This window comes from Leuciscus leuciscus (genome assembly GCF_965113295.1).
Source record: "Leuciscus leuciscus genome assembly, chromosome: 4".
NCBI classification, from domain to species: domain Eukaryota; kingdom Metazoa; phylum Chordata; class Actinopteri; order Cypriniformes; family Leuciscidae; genus Leuciscus; species Leuciscus leuciscus.
Genome location: NC_138728.1, coordinates 2,583,705 through 2,602,884, shown reverse-complemented (window position 1 = coordinate 2,602,884; position 19,180 = coordinate 2,583,705). Strand labels below are relative to the sequence as shown.

The 19,180-nt window shown below is 39.6% G+C and overlaps 1 protein-coding gene across 4 annotated transcripts; it reads right to left on the bottom strand.

The window, feature by feature from the left end:
• Positions 1-1,987: 1,987 nt before the first annotated feature.
• On the bottom strand, positions 1,988-18,782 carry LOC309496711 (macrophage mannose receptor 1-like). Of its 4 annotated transcripts, XM_082166830.1 has the most exons (6): positions 15,301-15,765; positions 8,344-8,417; positions 7,297-7,400; positions 5,229-5,597; positions 4,823-5,155; positions 1,989-2,654 (listed from the first exon to the last, which is right to left on the bottom strand). In XM_082166830.1, exons 3-6 carry the CDS (start codon positions 7,343-7,345, stop codon positions 2,281-2,283), a joined length of 1,125 nt encoding a protein of 374 aa, XP_082022956.1. In that variant the 5' UTR covers positions 7,346-7,400; positions 8,344-8,417; positions 15,301-15,765; the 3' UTR covers positions 1,989-2,280. The 4 variants fall into 4 exon arrangements, with proteins under 4 accessions (XP_082022958.1, XP_082022957.1, XP_082022956.1 ...); XM_082166832.1 differs by lacking the exons at positions 8,344-8,417; positions 15,301-15,765 and adding an exon at positions 18,698-18,782 and having other exon boundaries at positions 1,988-2,654; XM_082166831.1 differs by lacking the exon at positions 8,344-8,417 and having other exon boundaries at positions 1,988-2,654; positions 15,301-15,766.
• Between the last annotated feature and the right edge of the window lie 398 nt (positions 18,783-19,180).

The window sequence follows — 19,180 nt, the reverse complement described above, 5'->3', positions numbered from 1 at the left end:
GGACAAAAGTTTTCTTTTTTTTTATCTTACGTGGAGTTTGCGTTGGTGTTTGAAATGAACTACAAGCCGGTCTCTTAGAATCCATCTTCTACGGAGAATGGCGGCGAATACACAAACCTGCCAGACAGCCAGGTGATCCCTCTTATTTATTTTACTGTACAGGATTATAGAGACAATCTCAGTGATCAGAGAAGGGCTCATTCAGCCCATCAGGCAATTGTTTAAGCATGTATGGGTTAGAAAACGGGTATTTTTAACATGAAAAGTTGCTTAATGCACCTTTAAAGGTACAATATGTAAGAATTTTGCATAAAAATATCCCAAAATTTTAAGGCCAGTGTTATATATTTTGTTAAGTTGATTACTTACAATATCCCAAATGTTTCCAACTATTTTTAAATCGTGAGAAAATTGCGATTTTAACCAAGGAAACGGGGCGTTAGAGCAGGGGGGAGCTTTTGGGAGTCGCCAGTCAATTGCGTCATATCCGCGTTACCCTCGGTTTCCGCTCGTACTGCGTGGAGTCCTGGACAAATGCGGAAGTTGTAGTTGTAGCGTCTATCAAGCTACAAACTTTAGCTTGTTTCTTGCAGTCGTTATGGAACACAATTTTTCTTTACCGATTGCAGCTGGTTCTGTCGACAAAGCATGCTTAATTTTATATTTTCCAAATGTAGCATTCGGTAATAGTTATGTTTATGTAAGGAAAGTATTATTGCTTTAGATTTGTGTTTAGTTTATTGACATTGTTTATCACGTCTGGTGTTTATGGCCATGTAAATAAACATAGCATGTGTTATACATAAAGATTAATCAGTATTTTGGCAAATGATGTGGGCATGTTCGAATGTACTTTTACAACAATTGTTTAGAACACGTAAAACTGCGCCGCGTTATCACAACAATGAATTCAATAAATACAGTAACATCTATGATAACCAATTTAGTATTAAACCTTACTTTTCTTGCTGTTAATTCATTTTAATGAAATAAAAGTGTGATGAGGTTTAAGAGTCAGGAAGGAAGAAGACGGGTCGGCGTGACTGGGACTCGTACTTTATTAAAATAAAGCAAAACAAACAAAAGTCGCGCACAACGCGCATTCACCGTGGCAACCGCGACGGCTCAAAACAGTTCAAAAATGAGAGCTCGGATCCACCGGTTTTCTTCCTCTGCGTCCACTTTTCTCTCCAGTCTCTCTCTCGTTCCAGCGCGGCTTATAAGCGGTCTCTCCACGGCAATAATACTGCAATAAGACACAGGTGTTCGTCATTTGCACTTGACCTACTTGCGTCCCGCTCGTCTCTTCTCTCTCCCATCACAGACCGCGCTGAACCACGCCCCCCCTCGCCACAAAAAGCATGTCATTAAACGCAACATTTATAAAAATAGAACTTAACCTCATCATCCATGAACATGATTTTTCGATTCCCGTCTGACTGATTTACATCCACGGTGGAGTTTAAAACGACAGTTCCCATCATTCCACGCTCCTTCACATCGTCATCAAGCTACGCCGTTGTTATTGTTTGGAATGTAGCGCCCTCTAGCGGCAGAAAACTATTGCATATTGTACCTTTAATTTAACACTTTAACACTCTTGAGTCTGGAGTTTTTGCTGTGTGTGTTAACCAACAATCTCATTTATTAAAAATAGTATCAAAATGAAAAATCATTTGAATTCAATATTCACTGAATTCTTAAACATTTTGTAACTCTCTAAACTTGTTCATTATATAAATGGGTTTATGTTTTAGATCAAAATGTCCATATTTCAATGTCTATCCATCCATAGGAATAAAATGTGTGTTAAAATCACATTTTTGATTTACAAGCCTACAAATAAGTTTATTTTACCATTTTTTTCTGATTGTATTTTATAAAACCTCTCCGAACCCTTAAAAATCATATCCTAAAAATACATTCCATGATTTGCTGAGTCATAAATAGCCAATGTATTAAATTACAATACAGTTCTTGTTACTTTGCCAAGTACAGTACAAATGCCCATCAACACAATAAAAAGACTCAATGATATAATATGCACTCATAAACAACTTTTAATGTTATTTTTTTGTATACGACATAAAGGTTTACAAAAGTAAAATGATCAAATAAATGAGATAAAAATCAAAATCAAACAGGCAACAGGATAGCATTAGCTTTATGAGCTTTATTATACAAGACATGAAGATAGAGTTCTTTACTGTTGAACACATGAACTCTTTTTCCTCTTGTTTGGGAGGGGAAATGAAAACTTCATATGATAAACCAAAGGGCCTATATTACTTCCTCACATAAAACTCTATATTTGTTTCTGCAGTCTTTATCACACCATTTGTATTGACCGTCCACCTTCTCTATGGCACCGCAGTGCTCGGACATCTGATGTTCTGGTGGACTTCCTTCTTTCCAGTTGCTGTAGTTTCCCACATGAAGCCCGTTGATCCAAATCCAGAATCCGAAAAGTCGACTCTGTCTGAGTCCCACCCAAACTGGCCCGGAGATATTCCTCCTTCTTAGCTCTCGCTCCGTTTCTATCTGATCGTTCTCAGAGTGAATGGTCAGGAGTCCAGTTGTATTCATGTGATTGTCGCAGTAATCCAGAGCTTCTTCCCAGGACATGTTATTCGCACTGACATGAATGAAGTTCTCTGACCTGAGAAAACAAGAGATTAAAAATATTCTGCTTTTACATAAAATGCATTCTTGACTGAAGATAAACAGAGGTAGTAAAGTCCGTTCAGTCTTACCTGGTGAGAAGACGATTTCAGCTGATAATGTGCTGAAGAAAACCCATACTTTTATAGATAACTTTATAGTGGGCTGGAGCAGTAGTTAATCAGTAGCTTCACTTGGGTGTTAGACATCATATCAGTAATATTCAGTAATGTGTGTTTGCATGTTCAGGGACATCACTATTAATCACTGATCAGTTTATTCATTTGATTAAACTCAGTGTTTAGTGAAAATAAAATGGTGGTCAGAAAAGGAGCAAAATGGTATTTCAGTATAGTGGTGCAAAAAGTTGTTTGTGTCATTTACGCAATAGGATGGTCCTAATGTGATGTGGTTGTGGTGTGAATGTGTGAATTCTCAAAACTGCTATAAAAAAATAAAATAAAAAATAAAAAAAAAGTAAAAGACAATGATGTGTACAGTAAATAAACCCTGACGTCATCTGTGCATGTGTACTGTACACTCCATGGATTATGAGTATTGCAGCCACTGTTTCTTCCATTTACCAATAAATTCAAATGTGTGGTTTGAATTAATAAAAAAAAAAAAGAAGACTGGAGTAATGATGCTGAATATATTACATTTTAAAATATTCATATTCATTTTTATTTATATAAAAATGTCTTAATGCTCCTGAAGCGTGCAGCAAATGCGTTAATGTCGACAGAGCTGCGTTTATGTTCCTAATCAATGCCACGCACTGAAGAAGTCCAGAGTCCGCATTGGTGACGGTCACTCAGAGTTTGGCACTGGATCAATCCCCTAATAATGAAGTGCTCACTAGTTCTGGTGACTTCTGTGGTTCATGTTCAATGCTGCCTATAGCTCAGAAAGGTCACCTAGCGAGTGTGGACACGGACCCTGAGGAATATCAACTCCCGGGAACATTTACAGTGTCCTTTTCCCAGAGGTTTGTCTGAAATGTCATACTGTGAAATTAACAATTAACACAAAGAAAAACTATCATGGAGGGCTGGAGCTCCACTCATTTGAAACACAATTAGAACTTTTCTCATGTGGTTTTGCAAGAAAAGGGCGTGTCATAATTTTAAATCGTGTCATTGATTTGTTCAAAATAAACCCCCGGGAAGATGATAATTCACTTCACACAGAGCAAAAAACAGTTTAACCAGATGGTCACAAGCAGAATATATATTTATTAGATTTTCACATGCAGAATAGTATATTCTGAATCTTTTCAGTCTGAATTATTTTTTTTTATTTTTTTTATCAGTTTACTGCATTATTTTGTGATTTCAGATTGTCTTGTGTTACACCTCAAATAAATCAAAAGCAACGACGCAGAACAAAAACTTTACTTTTTAGTCCAGCCTTTCTCTCTCTGTCTGTATTTGTTTCTGTCATACAATCATATAATAAAATTTAGAATATTTGAAGCTACATTGCACTGTTTTTTGCACTTTTATTTATTATTTGACCACTTGAAACAATATTGATACTGAATTAAATGTTTTAAATTGCATTACATTTATTTCATCACATTGTTTTTAGAAATTACACCCAATAACAGAGACAGAGAATAGAGCACTGAAGAACATACAGTAGTTAGCAGAGTAAGAGAGTTATAGCTCTCTATATTAATTCGCCTCACATAAGACAGTAAAATTAGATCTGCAGTCTTTATCACACCATTTGTATTGACCGTTCACCTTCTCTATGGCACCGCAGTGCTCGGACATCTGATGTTCTGGTGGACTTCCCCCTTTCCAGTTGCTATAGTTTCCCACATGAAGCCCGTTGATCCAAATCCAGAATCCGAAAAGTCGACTCTGTCTGAGTCCCACCCAAACTGGCCCGGAGATTTTCCTTCTTCTTAGCTCTCGCTCCGTTTCTATCTGATCGTTCTCAGAGTGAATGGTCAGGAGTCCAGTTGTATTCGTGTGATTGCCGCAGTAATCCAGAGCTTTTTCCCAGGACATTTTATTATCACTGACATGAATGAAGCTCTCTGACAAAAAGTATACAAAAAAAATTGTTAAATACTTGCACTTTGAATTACAAAAGCATGCGATGCTAGACCAGAACTTATTTAAATTTCAAAGCAAGTGTTGTGTTGTCTTACTATAGCATAGCGGATAGGCATTACTACCAGAACTTCTTTGCCAAATCCCATCCAACATCATGAAAGCTTCAGATGAATGTGAGCTGGTGTCAGTTTTAGGGAGCCAGTTTCTGTAAGCAGATTGTCCTCCATCAGCCCATTTCACCCTGTCCTCCAACAGGCCGATCCAGAAGGGATTGTTATGCTCTCCTTTTGCATTCATCACTTGTTCATTTTCCGTCTCATTTCTGATACTGACTAAATCAGTGTGATTCTCTCTACAGTAAAGCTGAGCCTCAGACCAGGTTCTGTCTTCATGGATTAAACTGTAGTTGTATGATTTTCGCCCAACATCTATAGGTGCAAGAAAAATATATTGTTTTAATTAATTGTAAAATTAAATATTTATAATGTAATATTTTATTACCTCGTTCATAACACATAAAGTGTTTTGTCTCGCTGCATTGGAGAGATTCCCAGTTTCCATCAGCTTTCATAGCAGCACAGCATGGGCCTATTTCCCCACATTTCCCTGGAAGACTTCTGTTAAATGTGACATCATCACCATTCGACCATTTCATACTGCGATTTCCTCCATAAGTACCAATCCAGCCCCTCTGCACGTTTTCAGTGTTTTCCATCAGTTTAGATAGTTCCATATTGTCCTGTTGGTCATAAACTGTGACGAGGCCAGTGTCGTTTATCTTGCATTCTTCCTCAGCAGTTTCTCTATTATTTTCTTTCTTTATTATGTGGAATGTTCTTAGTCGACTCTCAGCAGTTGGAGGAGGAAATGCTGAGGAGAAATATTCAGTTTTTAGAATTTACTGGAAAAACTGGGAGAACATGTGTGCAATACAGTATGTTATGTACATAATGAAATAATGAATAACTTTAAAACTTGATAAATCTTTAGATACAGTATGCAGTAAAAAATAAATCCACCTATATCAACTTAAAGTTTTTTAAAAGTTTTTTTTTATAAATTTTTTAATTTTTCAGTATAATCAAATTGGCTGTACAAGTAATTTCAACTTAAATTATATAAAATGTACTTATAAAATCAAGTTGGATCTCTTATAACTTAAAAAGCTGAAATTACTTGAATACTTTTGATGAGTTAAAGTAATGTAAAAACAGAAGTTGTAATGACTTATTGGTCATATTCATTTTTTAAGTGTCGTCATACTGTGGAAATGCTATTTATCATTTATAAAACATTACCATATAGACATTAGAATACTGCCTTTTGATGACCAGTGCGATGCAGATAATAATAACAACAAAATGCAATGAATAATTTATAATATTTGCTATTGCTTTGTTATTTATACCATTTATTTGCAGAAGGACATTGTTTTGGTTGTGCTTTTGACTGTGTGGATTAATACGGTTATCTTACTGCTCATAAAACACGAGGCTTAAAGGGATAGTTTGCCAAAAAATAAAAATGATGTCATTAATTACTCACCCTCGTGTCGTTCCAAACCCGGAAGACTTCCGTTCATCTTCTGAACACAAATGAAGATCTTTTTGAGGAAATCTGAGTGATTTCTGTCTCTCTATTGACAAACTACCACTTTGACGCTTCAGAAAGTTCATAAAGCGATGGTAAAACTAATCCATATGAACTGAGTCCAAAATTTAGTCCAAATTTTCTGAAGAGACTCGATTGCTTTATATAATGAACGGATTTAATTTAGGCTTTTATTCACATAAAAACATTCACCAACTCATACATCAGTTGTGGTAATGATAAAATAATTTTTAAATCACCTTGTTAAATCATTTTAGATATGCAGTAAAAATAAACCCACCTATATCAACTCAAAAAGTGTACAATACACAACTTAAGCGATCTCTATCTTAATTACACAGAGAATGTCATTCATATGAAAAAGCACTTTTACATTTTCACATGCAAAACTTGCATACAAAGCATAAATTCAATCTGTTCATAATATAAAGCGATCAAGTCTCTTAAAAAAAAATTGGACTAAACCGCTCAATTCATATGGATTAGTTTTATGATTTCTTTATGAACTTTCTCAAAGTGGTAGTTTGTCGATAGAGAGACAGAAATCACTCAGATTTCATCAAAAGATCTTCATTTGTGTTCTGAAGATGAATGAAAGTCTTGCAGGTTTGGAACGACACGAGGATGAGTAAATTATGATATCATAAAAATTTTGGGGTGAATTAATGCTTTTTGGGGGGGGGGGGGGGGGGGGGGTTAACTTCCCTCATCTTACCCTATACATGTGTTATGTGAAATATGAACTTTAATATATGAACATTATAGACATGCGCCTGTCCATGACCTTGATGATAAAATAATTTAACCTGTTAAGCGATCTCTTTCTTAATTACACAGAGAATGTCATTAACATGAACAAATACTGTTACATTTTCACATGCAAAACAGCTGTGTTTTTTGTTTGTTGTTTTGCAAATTTGCTCAGCAACTCATTATATAATCATGGTTTAATACTCACCCCAGAATATGAGCAGGGCAGACAGAAATACCAGAGCAATGTTTGACATATTGGAAACCAGAATCTGATATTTTATCAAATGGTCTGAATCTCGTTCATGTGATCTGATGAAAGAAAAATGAGAATTTGAGAAATCAAAATTGGCTCAAATTACTTGTGTTCTTCAGATGTTGTGATCAGATTCTCTGATTATTTCACAGATATCTACAGTTAAGACTTTTGTATGTTACATTTTAAATAGATATGTTGCAAAAGATGGCTTAATTTCATTTTTTATTTTACAAACTAGGATATTCTTCTCAAATTAGAGTCAGTCTATATATATATATATATATATATATATATAAGCCAAGAGAAAATATGATCAGGTGATTTTGGGAAACTGTTGATCTGAACTGCTGATAATGCTTTTTTTTCTTCTTCCCTCATCACTGAAATCATTCATAAGTGATTGCTGTAAAATGCATTAATAATATAACACACTTTCTAAATTAAATTAAACATAGTTTCTGCTTGAAAGATGTAAAAACAGACGTGATTCACCAGCATAGAAATAAAGTAAGATTTGTTCTATTTATTTAAGATTTAATTAAGATTGTGTTGTACATAAAGCAAGATTGATTTGTTATTGTTTCAATGTTGATTCAATGTAAAATAAGTGATTTTATTATAATGTCCATCTTGATCTTTATAATTGAAATAACATTATTTCAAGGTGCAAACCTGATGAAAAAAATCAGTGTTAAATATCGATCTTGATTCAATGTTGGTCTGTTATCAGCCTTTTAAAAAAGTGCCTCATAGTCCAACACAACTCTCCATAATGGAGACCAGAGTTTCGACCATGTTAAAAGCAGAGCATAAATCTAATAGCAGCAAAACTTTCACTTAATTTTAAATTTGCTTACACTAAATTTCTCCCATAAATACTGTGAAACATGTAGTCTACAGTATCACAAACAGCTATTAATGACAAAACTGCAAAAACGTGTAGATTGATAGAAACACTAAAGCATTTAATTCTCATTTAAGTAAAGAGAGACTCACCTGATATGAGTTTCTTCACCCAACTAGACGGACTACACATAAATATGTGTGTCAGAAGATTATATAACCGTTATCTGTTCATCCAATGAGGAAAAAAACATATTTTGTCAACCCTTCCTGCTAAAATTCAAATTAACATTCAAATTTAGACAGAAAACACACCAAAGACATATGAAATGAATACAAAGGTCACATTTCTAAAACCAAGGTACATTTATACTTTAAAGGAGATTACAAAAATACTATTTGCTTTCTTTTTTCTCTAACCTTAGACATATATATCATCTTAGACCTTCATATTTGCCATAATGCATATTTTCAAAGTTGTGCTCAAAAAGTGGGTTTGCAAAGACGACCACAGCTTCACATTCATCTTCAATGTTTAAAGCCCAAGTTTGACCAAAGTGACCAAAATCATCATCAAACTGCTCATCATTACAATCTTCAGCATGTCTAATATTCATGACCGGTGTGAATAGATGAATCCATTGTTTCTATATTGTAAAATTATGTCATACTTTGAATAAGTCCACAGAGTCTGTTAATGCGAATATGGAATGCATGAATAGTTCTATAGCACATTTCTTTATAATCACATCAATCTCTCAAATTCTGAACAGGTTTTAAACCAGGTTTCCCAAACAAACTAGTACAGCATTAAGTTCTTTTTGTCAATGATCTGATTTTTAACATGAACCACTTGAAGGCCAATTTTGAAAATCATACAGGTTTAGAAAATACATCATGTTTGGTACAGTTATACCAATTTTCTCTTTAATGTGCCTTTTGACAATGTTTTGAAAGCAGGAGCCTTGGATTAGAGAAATAATCAGTGTTTCATCTCACTACTTTACATGTTGTTTCTGTATCCCATATGCAAATCCACCGCGGAGTAAAAGAGTCAACCCAAGTTAACCCTAATGTTAAACTAATACAAAAGTATTTTTATTACTATTATTATTTAACCATTTATTTGTTCAGCTAAGTTGATTCAGCAGGGTCAAAAAAGCAACAAATACACAACAAAGCAATTAATTTTCCTGATTTTTCAGCATCTCGATCAGGGAAGGGCAAACTCAGTCCTGGAGGGCCACTGTCATGCAGAGTTTAGCTCCAACCCTGATAAACTCTCCTGTCTGTAGATTTGTGATTCAGGTCAAATTATGATTATGTCAAAACATAACCAACACCACCTGATCAACTTTTCTCTTTGTTCATCTGGCTGTTATAACTCAGGTACAGCAGCCAAACAAAATCTAAAGTTAATGATGTAAGGGTCAAGAGGCCAACTAAAGCAAACACTACATTTACGGTTCCCCTTCGAGGGAACTAGCACTGCGTCGTCGTCGTGACGACACTTTGGGGAACGCCCTTAGCATAGCGCCTCTGAAGCATGAATGAAATCCATCCAATCCTGATTGGTGCTGCGTAATGACGTTGTAGATGACGGCATAACCGGAAGATACAAAGGGACGCTGGCACAAACACACGTTAGCTTTTTGCTCTTCAGCAAGCGCTCTGTGTGAAACTGTCTGTCCTATTTGGTGTTGTTTGTCCCATAAGAATTGTCCCAAATAAGGTCTGCATTGCAATATAGAATCTAGTGGCTCGGATCTCGCATTTGCCGAGGCAGCGCGTAGATTACGAGTCTACTCTGCAATAAAGATTCTGTGACTGGGATCTCGCATTTGCTGAGGCAGCGCGTAGATTTAAGGTCTGCATTGCAATACAGAATCTATAGTGGCTCGGATCTCGCGTTTGCCGAGGCAGCGTGTAGATTACAAAACCGTATAAATAAATATTAAACAGTATTGTCTGGTGATTATGGCTGCATTTAATTCTATGGAATTAAAATGATGGAATATTATCTGACTTTAAGAAGTTAGATATTTTAATTCAGCCTACCATCCAGACCGTGTTTCACTTATCCAGTGTTTTTGGCGGCAAGCCTTCTGAGCCTAAGGTCGATCTGAGGACCGTCCTTCAGGCAAAGAAGGCTTCCGCCAAGCGGTCCCAGCTGCGGCCGGACCGCTGAGAGCTGTCCCCCCCGGGGCGGAGCGATCGAGTTCGCCTCCCCCCGGAGCTCTCGGGAAATCAGTGCTGTGTTCCCGCCGTCCAGTGCGCTTCGGGCCACACTGATTTACCGCGCACGCACGCCGCTCCAGCCGCCTCTAGAAAGACCTGCGGCTGGGCAGCGAACGCGTCCGCACACTTAAAATCGTTCTCGACTGCTCCCTGCCGGTCAGCCGCTTCAGGGGGTCGGGAACGAGGCTCGGTTGACACCCGAGGCCAGCCTCGAGAGGCTGGTTCCCTTAGTAGATTATCTCGGCGCATGGTCATGCCTTCCGAATATTTCTGCGTGGGCCCTGCGTACTGTAGAGCTTGGTTACAGACTGCAGTTCAGCTCCCTCCCCCGAAGCTCAACGGGGTGGTCTGGTCTGTGGTCGGCCCAGAGCAGGTTCGGGTTATGGAAAAGGAAGTTCAATCCCTGTTGGTCAAGGAGGCCATAGAATGTGTTCCTCTGCCAGACAGGGAGTCCAGGTTCTACAGCCAGTACTTCATAGTTCCCAAGAAGGATGGGGGGGGGGGGTGAATCCAATAATAGATCTCAGGCATTTGAATCGTTCTCTGAGGAGATTCAGTTTCAAGATGCTCACAATTCCAGCCATCCTGAGTCAGATCCAGTTCGAGGACTGGTTCGTCACGATAGATCTGAAGGACGCATACTTCCATATTCCATCCTTCCATGTCACAGGAAGTTCCTGAGGTTCGCTTTCGGGGGCGAAGCGTACCAATATCGGGTTCTTCCCTTTGGCCTAGCTCTCTCCCCTCGCACCTTCACCAAGTGCATGGATGCAGCGCTGGCTCCGTTGAGACTCCAGGGCATCCGTGTACTCAATATCGACTAACTGGCTAATATTGGCCAAGTCGTGCGAGATGGCAGTTCGGCATCGAGATGTCGTTCTGGCCCATATCAGGTGCTTGGGGCTGAGACTCAACACGAAAAAGAGTGTGTTGACGCCCTCCCAGAGGACTACGTTCCTGGGAGTTGAATGGGACTCCACGACGATGCGGGCACAAATGTCTCCTGCGCGCGTGGAGTCCATACGGGCGATGGTCTCCAGAGTGAAGCTAGGCCACAACCTCACTGTGAAGCAGTTTCAGAGATTGCTGGGGCTCATGGCAGCAGCGTCCAACGTCATACCTTTTGGCCTGCTACACATGAGACCCCTACAGTGGTGGTTGAGAGCCAAGGGGTTTTCCCCAAGGGGAAATCCGTTCCGTATGATCAGGGTAACACGCAGATGCCTTCGTTCTCTTGTCATATGGAGGAAACCTTGGTTCCTGTCCCAGGGACCGGTGCTGGGAGCATCATGTTGCCGGAAAACCGTTTCAACAGATGCCTCCCTCATTGGTTGGGGCGCGGTCATGGACGGCCACTTTGTGAGAGGCCTGTGGGACACCCGGCATTCTTCCTGGCACATCAACTGCCTGGAAATGCTGGCGGTCTACAAAGCTCTGAGGAGCTTTTTTCCGGACCTCCGCGGCCACCATGTCCTGATACGCTCGGACAACACATCTGTAGTCGCGTATCTGAATCATCAGGGGGGTCTGAGGTCGTGCCCTCTATGCAGACTGGCACACCAGATCCTTCTGTGGTCCCAGGGGAAACTGTTGTCTCTCAGAGCGATGTACGTCCCTGGGGACCAAAATCAGGGAGCAGACGTCCTGTTGAGGCAGGGGCTGAGGCCCGGGGAGTGGCGACTCCACCCCGAGGTGGTCGAGGGCATGTGCGTGAGATTCGGCCCAGTGGAAGTGGATCTGTTCGCGTCTCAAGAGACGTCCCACTGTCCACTGTGGTTCTCTCTCAGGTATCCAGCTCCGCTGGGGCTGGATGCCATGATGCAGACGTGGCCGAGGCTGCGTCTGTACGCATTTCCCCCGATCGCTCTGCTCCCGGGAGTCTTGGAGCGGGTCCGCCGGGAGGGGATCAGTCTACTTTTAGTAGCACCCCGCTGGCCGACCCGGGTATGGTTCTCGGACATTGTAGCACTGCTGGACGGCCTCCCGTGGCAGGTCCCTCTGAGGAGGGATCTTCTGTCGCAGGTAGGGGGCACAATATTTCACCCCCAGCCAGAGCTGTGGAACCTCTGGGTCTGGCCCCTGAGGGGGTTCGGTACCTAGAGGCTGGCCTGTCAGAAGGTGTTGTCGAGATCCTACTCAGCTCCAGGGCTCCTTCCACCAGTAGACTGTACAGCCTGAAGTGGAATGTGTTTTCCACTTGGTGTAGAGAGCGTGAGGTGGACCCAGTTAACTGCCCAGTGGCTTCAGTGCTGGAGTTCCTCCAAGATCGTTTTTCCGCCGGTCTTTCCCCGTCCACACTTAAGGTGTATGTGGCTGCCATTGGGGCTTTCCACTCGCCTGTAGGTGATGGGCCCTTGGGAAAGCACCATCTGGTTGTACGTTTTCTCCGTGGGGCTTGGAGGATGAGGCCTGCGGCTCACTCCAGAGTCCCAATTTGGGACCTGGCGGTGGTACTTGAAGGGTTCGAGCCACTGGAGTCGGCTGAGGCAAAGAACCTGACCTTCAAGGTGGCCTTTCTCCTTGCTATCACCTCTCTGAGGAGAGTGGGGGATAACGCCAACTTGCCTGGAGTTTGCCCCTGGCGGAGTTAAGGCAATCTTACATCCTATACCGGGCTATGTGCCCAAGGTGCCGTCTAGTGTGGCACGGTCAGTGGTTCTTCAGGCCTTCCATCCACCACCTCATGTGACGGCGGAAGAGGGGAGACTTCACCTGCTCTGCCCAGTCAGAGCCCTAGGGGTTTACTTGGAGAAGTCTTCTCAGTGGAGGAAGTCAGACCAGTTGTTGGTGTGCTTTGGTTCACCCAAGAAAGGGCTGCCTGCATCTAAACAGACAATCAGCAATTGGATTGTCCAGGCTATAGCCACGGCTTATCAGGTGCGCAATTTGCCTTCACCTATGACCGTGAGGGCTCATTCCACCAGGGGCATGGCCTCCTCGGTGGCCCTCCTTTCTGGTGTCTCGCTTCAGGAGATTTGCGAGGCGGCTGGGTGGGCTACCCCGCACACCTTCATACGTTTCTACAGTCTGCAACTCCCTGTGACGCCTGGCACCAAAATGCTCGCGTCCTAGGTATGCTTGGTCTTCCAGCTTCATACTAGGGCGGGCGTGATTACGGTGTGGCATAGTGGGCATTACGTTCCCCAAAGTGTCGTCACGATAACGACGCAGTGCAAGTTCCCTCGAAGGGGAACGTCTCGGGTTACGATTGTAACCCTTGTTCCCCGAGAAGGGAACGAGACACTGCGTCTCGTCGCCACACCTATCACGGGCAGAGCGCTTGCTTCATCGCAAAGGAGCTAACGTGTGTTTGTGCCAGCGTCCCTTTGTATCTTCCGGTTATGCCGTCATCTACTACGTCAGGGTTTCTCAAACTCGGTCCTGGAGGGCCCACTGTCCTGCAGAGTTTAGCTCCAACCCTTATCAAACACACCTGAGCAAGCTAATCAATGTCTTTAGGATCACTAGAAACTCACAGCTAGGTGTGTTTGATCAGGGTTGGAGCTAAACTGTGCAGGACAGTGGCCCTCCAGGACCGAGTTTGAGAAACCCTGTACTACGTCATGACGCAGCACCAATCAGGATTGGATGGATTTCATTCATGCTTCAGACGCGCTACGCTAAGGGCGCTCCCCAAAGTGTCGTCACGACGACGACGCAGTGGCTCGTTCCCTTCTCGTTCCCTTCTCCTGAAGATTACAGTCGTAACCCGAGACGTTTTCTCCTTCAGTGATTCTGCTTGTTAACATCAAGTGTCTTCAATGTTGGCAATAAAAAATAAAGAGTACTTAATTCATCATTGATGTCTGTCTGTTATTCAGATATTTTTGTTTAAAACATTTTTTTTTGTAAATTTTACTCATTTTAAATGGTTAACTTTTAAGGAATTAATTTGATTAATTATTACTCAATTCTAATTTGTTACATTTAATTAATAATATTGCTTGTAATCTGTTGCCACAATTTTATTGAGTAGATATAGCATATTCATTTTTACAGTGTAGACGTTGTGATCAGATTCTCTGATTATTTCACAGATATCTACAGTTAAGACTTTTGTATGTTACATTTTAAATAGATATGTTGCAAAAGATGGCTTAATTTCATTTTTTATTTTACAAACTAGGATATTCTTCTCAAATTAGAGTCAGTCTATTTTAAATATAAATCCAAGAGACAATATGATCAGGTGATTTTGGGAAACTGTTGATCTGAACTGCTGATAATGCTTCTTTTTTTAATTTTTTTATTTATCACTGAAATCATTCATAAGTGATTGCTGTAAAATGCATTAATAATATAACACACTTTCTAAATGAAATTAAACATAGTTTCTGCTTGAAAGATGTAAAAACAGACTTGATTCACCAGCATAGAAATAAAGTAAGATTTGTTCTATTTATTTAAGATTTAATTAAGATCGTGTTGTACATAAAGCAAGATTGATTTGTTATTGTTTCAATGTTGATTCGATGTAAAATAAGTGATTTTATTTTAATGTCCATCTTGATCTTTATAATTGAAATAACATTATTTCAAGGTGCAAACCTGATGAAAAAAATCAATGTTAAATATCGATCTTGATTCAATGTTGGTCTGTTATCAGCCTTTTAAAAAAGTGCCTCATAGTCCAACACAACTCTCCATAATGGAGACCAGAGTGCCGACCATGTTAAAAGCAGAGCATAAATCTAATAGCAGCAAAACTTTCACTTAATTTTAAATTTGCTTACACTAAATTTCTCCCATAAATACTGTGAAACATGTAGTCTACAGTATCACAAACAGCTATTAATGACAAAACTGCAAAAACGTGTAGATTGATAGAAACACTAAAGCATTTAATTCTCATTTAAGTAAAGAGAGACTCACCTGATATGAGTTTCTTCACCCAACTAGACGGACTACACATAAATATGTGTGTCAGAAGATTATATGACCGTTATCTGTTCATCCAATGAGGAAAAAAACATATTTTGTCAACCCTTCCTGCTAAAATTCAAATTAACATTCAAATTTAGACAGAAAACACACCAAAGACATATGAAATGAATACAAAGGTCACATTTCTAAAACAATGGTACATTTGTACTTTAAAGGAGATTACAAAAATACTATTTACTTTCTTTTTTCTCTAACCTTAGACCTTTATATCATCTTAGACCTTCATATTTGCCATAATGCATATTTTCGAAGTTGTGCTCAAAAAGTGGGTTTGCAAAGACGACCACAGCTTCACATTCATCTTCAATGTTTAAAGCCCAAGTTTGACCAAAGTGACCAAAAGCATCATCAAACTGCTCTTCATTACAATCTTCAGCATGTCTAATATTCATGACCGGTGTGAAAAGATGAATCCATTGTTTCTACATTGTAAAATTCTGAGTCTTAAAGGTGCATTGTGCAAGTCTCTGAGTTTTTGCAGAACTATGCCCCCTCTGGCGGCAAGCGAAACTGCAGCCAGAAGTGTGCACGCTCACGGACAAAAGTTTTCTTTTTTTTATCTTACGTGGAGTTTGCGTTGGTGTTTTAAATGAACTACAAGCCGGTCTCTTAGAATCCATCTTCTACGGAGAATGGCGGCGAATACACAAACCTGCCAGACAGCCAGGTGAGCGTGCCGTGAACACGCATGACGTCACGCCCAGTCTAAAATTCCGGCCCGAATCCCTCTTATTTATTTTACTGTACAGGATTATAGAGACAATCTCAGTGATCAGAGAAGGGCTCATTCAGCCCATCAGGCAATTGTTTAAGCATGTATGGGTTAGAAAACGGGTATTTTTAACATGAAAAGTTGCTTAATGCACCTTTAAAGGTACAATATGTAAGAATTTTGCATAAAAATATCCCAAAATTTTAAGGCCAGTGTTATATATTTTGTTAAGTTGATTACTTACAATATCCCAAATGTTTCCAACTATTTTTAAATCGTGAGAAAATTGCGATTTTAACCAAGGAAACGGGGCGTTAGAGCAGGGGGGAGCTGGGAGTCGCCAGTCAATTGCGTCATATCCGCGTTACCCTCGGTTTCCGCTCGTACTGCGTGGAGTCCTGGACAAATGCGGAAGTTGTAGCGTCTATCAAGCTACAAACTTTAGCTTGTTTCTTGCAGTCGTTATGGTACACAATTATTCTTTACCGATTGCAGCTGGTTCTGTCGACAAAGCATGCTTAATTTTATATCTTCCAAATGTAGCATTCGGTAATAGTTATGTTTATGTAAGGGAAGTATTATTGCTTTAGGTTTGTGTTTAGTTTATTGACATTGTTTATCACGTCTGATGTTTATGGCCATGTAAATAAATATAGCATGTGTTATACATAAAGATTAATCAGTATTTTGGCAAATTATGTGGGCATGTTCGAATGTACTTTTACAACAATTGTTTAGAACACATAAAACTGCGCCGCGTTATCACAACAATGAATTCGACAAATACAGTAACATCTATGATAACCAATTTAGTATTAAACCTTACTTTTCTTGCGGTTAATTCATTTTAATGAAATAAAAGTGTGATGAGGTTTAAGAGTCAGGAAGGAAGAAGACGGGTCGTTGTGACTGGGACTCGTACTTTATTAAAATAAAGCAAAACAAACAAAAGTCGCGCACAACGCGCATTCACCGTGGCAACCGCGACGGCTCAAAACAGTTCAAAAATGAGAGCTCGGATCCACCGGTTTTCTTCCTCTGCGTCCAATTTTCTCTCCAGTCTCTCTCTCGTTCCAGCGCGGCTTATAAGCGGTCTCTCCACGGCAATAATACTGCAATAAGACACAGGTGTTCGTCATTTGCACTTGACCTACTTGCGTCCCGCTCGTCTCTTCTCTCTCCCATCACAGACCGCGCTGAACCACGTCCCCCCTCGCCACAAAAAGCATGTCATTAAACGCAACATTTATAAAAATAGAACTTAGCCTCATCCATGAACATGATTTTTCGATTCCCGTCTGACTGATTTACATCCACGGTGGAGTTTAAAACGACAGTTCCCATCATTCCACGCTCCTTCACATCGTCATCAAGCTACGCCGTTGTTATTGTTTGGAATGTAGCGCCCTCTAGCGGCAGAAAACTATTGCATATTGTACCTTTAATTTAACACTTTAACACTCTTGAGTCTGGAGTTTTTGCTGTGTGTGTTAACCAACAATCTCATTTATTAAAAATAGTATCAAAATGAAAAATCATTTGAATTCAATATTCACTGAATTCTTAAACATTTTGTAACTCTCTAAACTTGTTCATTATATAAATGGGTTTATGTTTTAGATCAAAATGTCCATATTTCAATGTCTATCCATCCATAGGAATAAAATGTGTGTTAAAATCACATTTTTGATTTACAAGCCTACAAATAAGTTTATTTTACCATTTTTTTCTGATTGTATTTTATAAAACCTCTCCGAACCCTTAAAAATCATATCCTAAAAATACATTCCATGATTTGCTGAGTCATAAATAGCCAATGTATTAAATTACAATACAGTTCTTGTTACTTTGCCAAGTACAGTACAAATGCCCATCAACACAATAAAAAGACTCAATGATATAATATGCACTCATAAACAACTTTTAATGTTATTTTTTTGTATACGACATAAAGGTTTACTAAAGTAAAATGATCAAATAAATGAGATAAAAATCAAAATCAAACAGGCAACAGGATAGCATTAGCTTTATGAGCTTTATTATACAAGACATGAAGATAGAGCTGTTTACTGTTGAACACATGAACTCTTTTTCCTCTTGTTTGGGAGGGGAAATGAAAACCACATATGATAAACCAAAGGGCCTATATTATATCATCTCACATAAAACCCTATATTTGTTTCTGCAGTCTTTATCAAACCATTTGTATTGACCGTCCACCTTCTCTATGGCACCACAGTGGAGGGACATCTGATGTTCTGGTGGACTTCCTTCTTTCCAGTTGCTATAGTTTCCCACATGAAGCCCGTTGATCCAAATCCAGAATCCGAAAAGTCGACTCTGTCTGAGTCCCACCCAAACTGGCCCGGAGATATTCCTCCTTCTTAGCTCTCGCTCCGTTTCTATCTGATCGCTCTCAGAGTGTCAGGAGTCCAGTTGTATTCGTGGGATTGTCGCAGTAATCCAGAGCTTCTTCCCAGGACATGTTATTCTCACTGACATGAATGAAGTTCTCTGACCTGAGAAAACAAGAGATTAAAAATATTCTGCTTTTACATAAAATGCATTCTTGACTGAAGGCAAACAGAGGTAGTAAAGTCCGTTCAGTCTTACCTGGTGAGAAGACGATTTCAGCTGATAATGTGCTGAAGAAAACCCATACTTTTATAGATAACTTTATAATGGGCTGGAGCAGTAGTTAATCAGTAGCTTCACGTGGGTGTTAGACATCATATCAGTAATATTCAGTAATGTGTGTATGCATGTTCAGGGACATCACTATTAATCACTGATCAGTTTATTCATTTGATTAAACTCAGTGTTTAGTGAAAATAAAATGGTGGTCAGAAAAGGAGCAAAATGGTATTTCAGTATAGTGTAACGACAATGGGTAGAAAGCAACCACCAACTAATCTTCTTTTTGAATATTAATTCAAATTCTCTACTTCTCGATGACTGAGGGGGGAAGATTTGTTCAGAACGTCTCATGATCATCACCGGTCTGACTAATTGAAGGAGCCCCCGGCACTATCACATAACTGGTCAATGGCTAGCTTTGTGGCCTAATACGGACTGGTTAAGATAAAGACAGTGTCC

Bases quoted from the DNA above. Each gene is read 5' to 3' on its own strand.
- LOC309496711 (XM_082166832.1), bottom strand. From the start codon at position 7,345: ATGTCAAACATTGCTCTGGTATTTCTGTCTGCCCTGCTCATATTCTGG. The intron at 5,598-7,296 runs GTGAGTATTAAA...ATTTCTCCTCAG, and splicing joins TGCCCTGCTCATATTCTGGG to CATTTCCTCCTCCAACTGCT. The intron at 5,156-5,228 runs GTAATAAAATAT...TTGCACCTATAG, and splicing joins CTTTATGTGTTATGAACGAG to ATGTTGGGCGAAAATCATAC.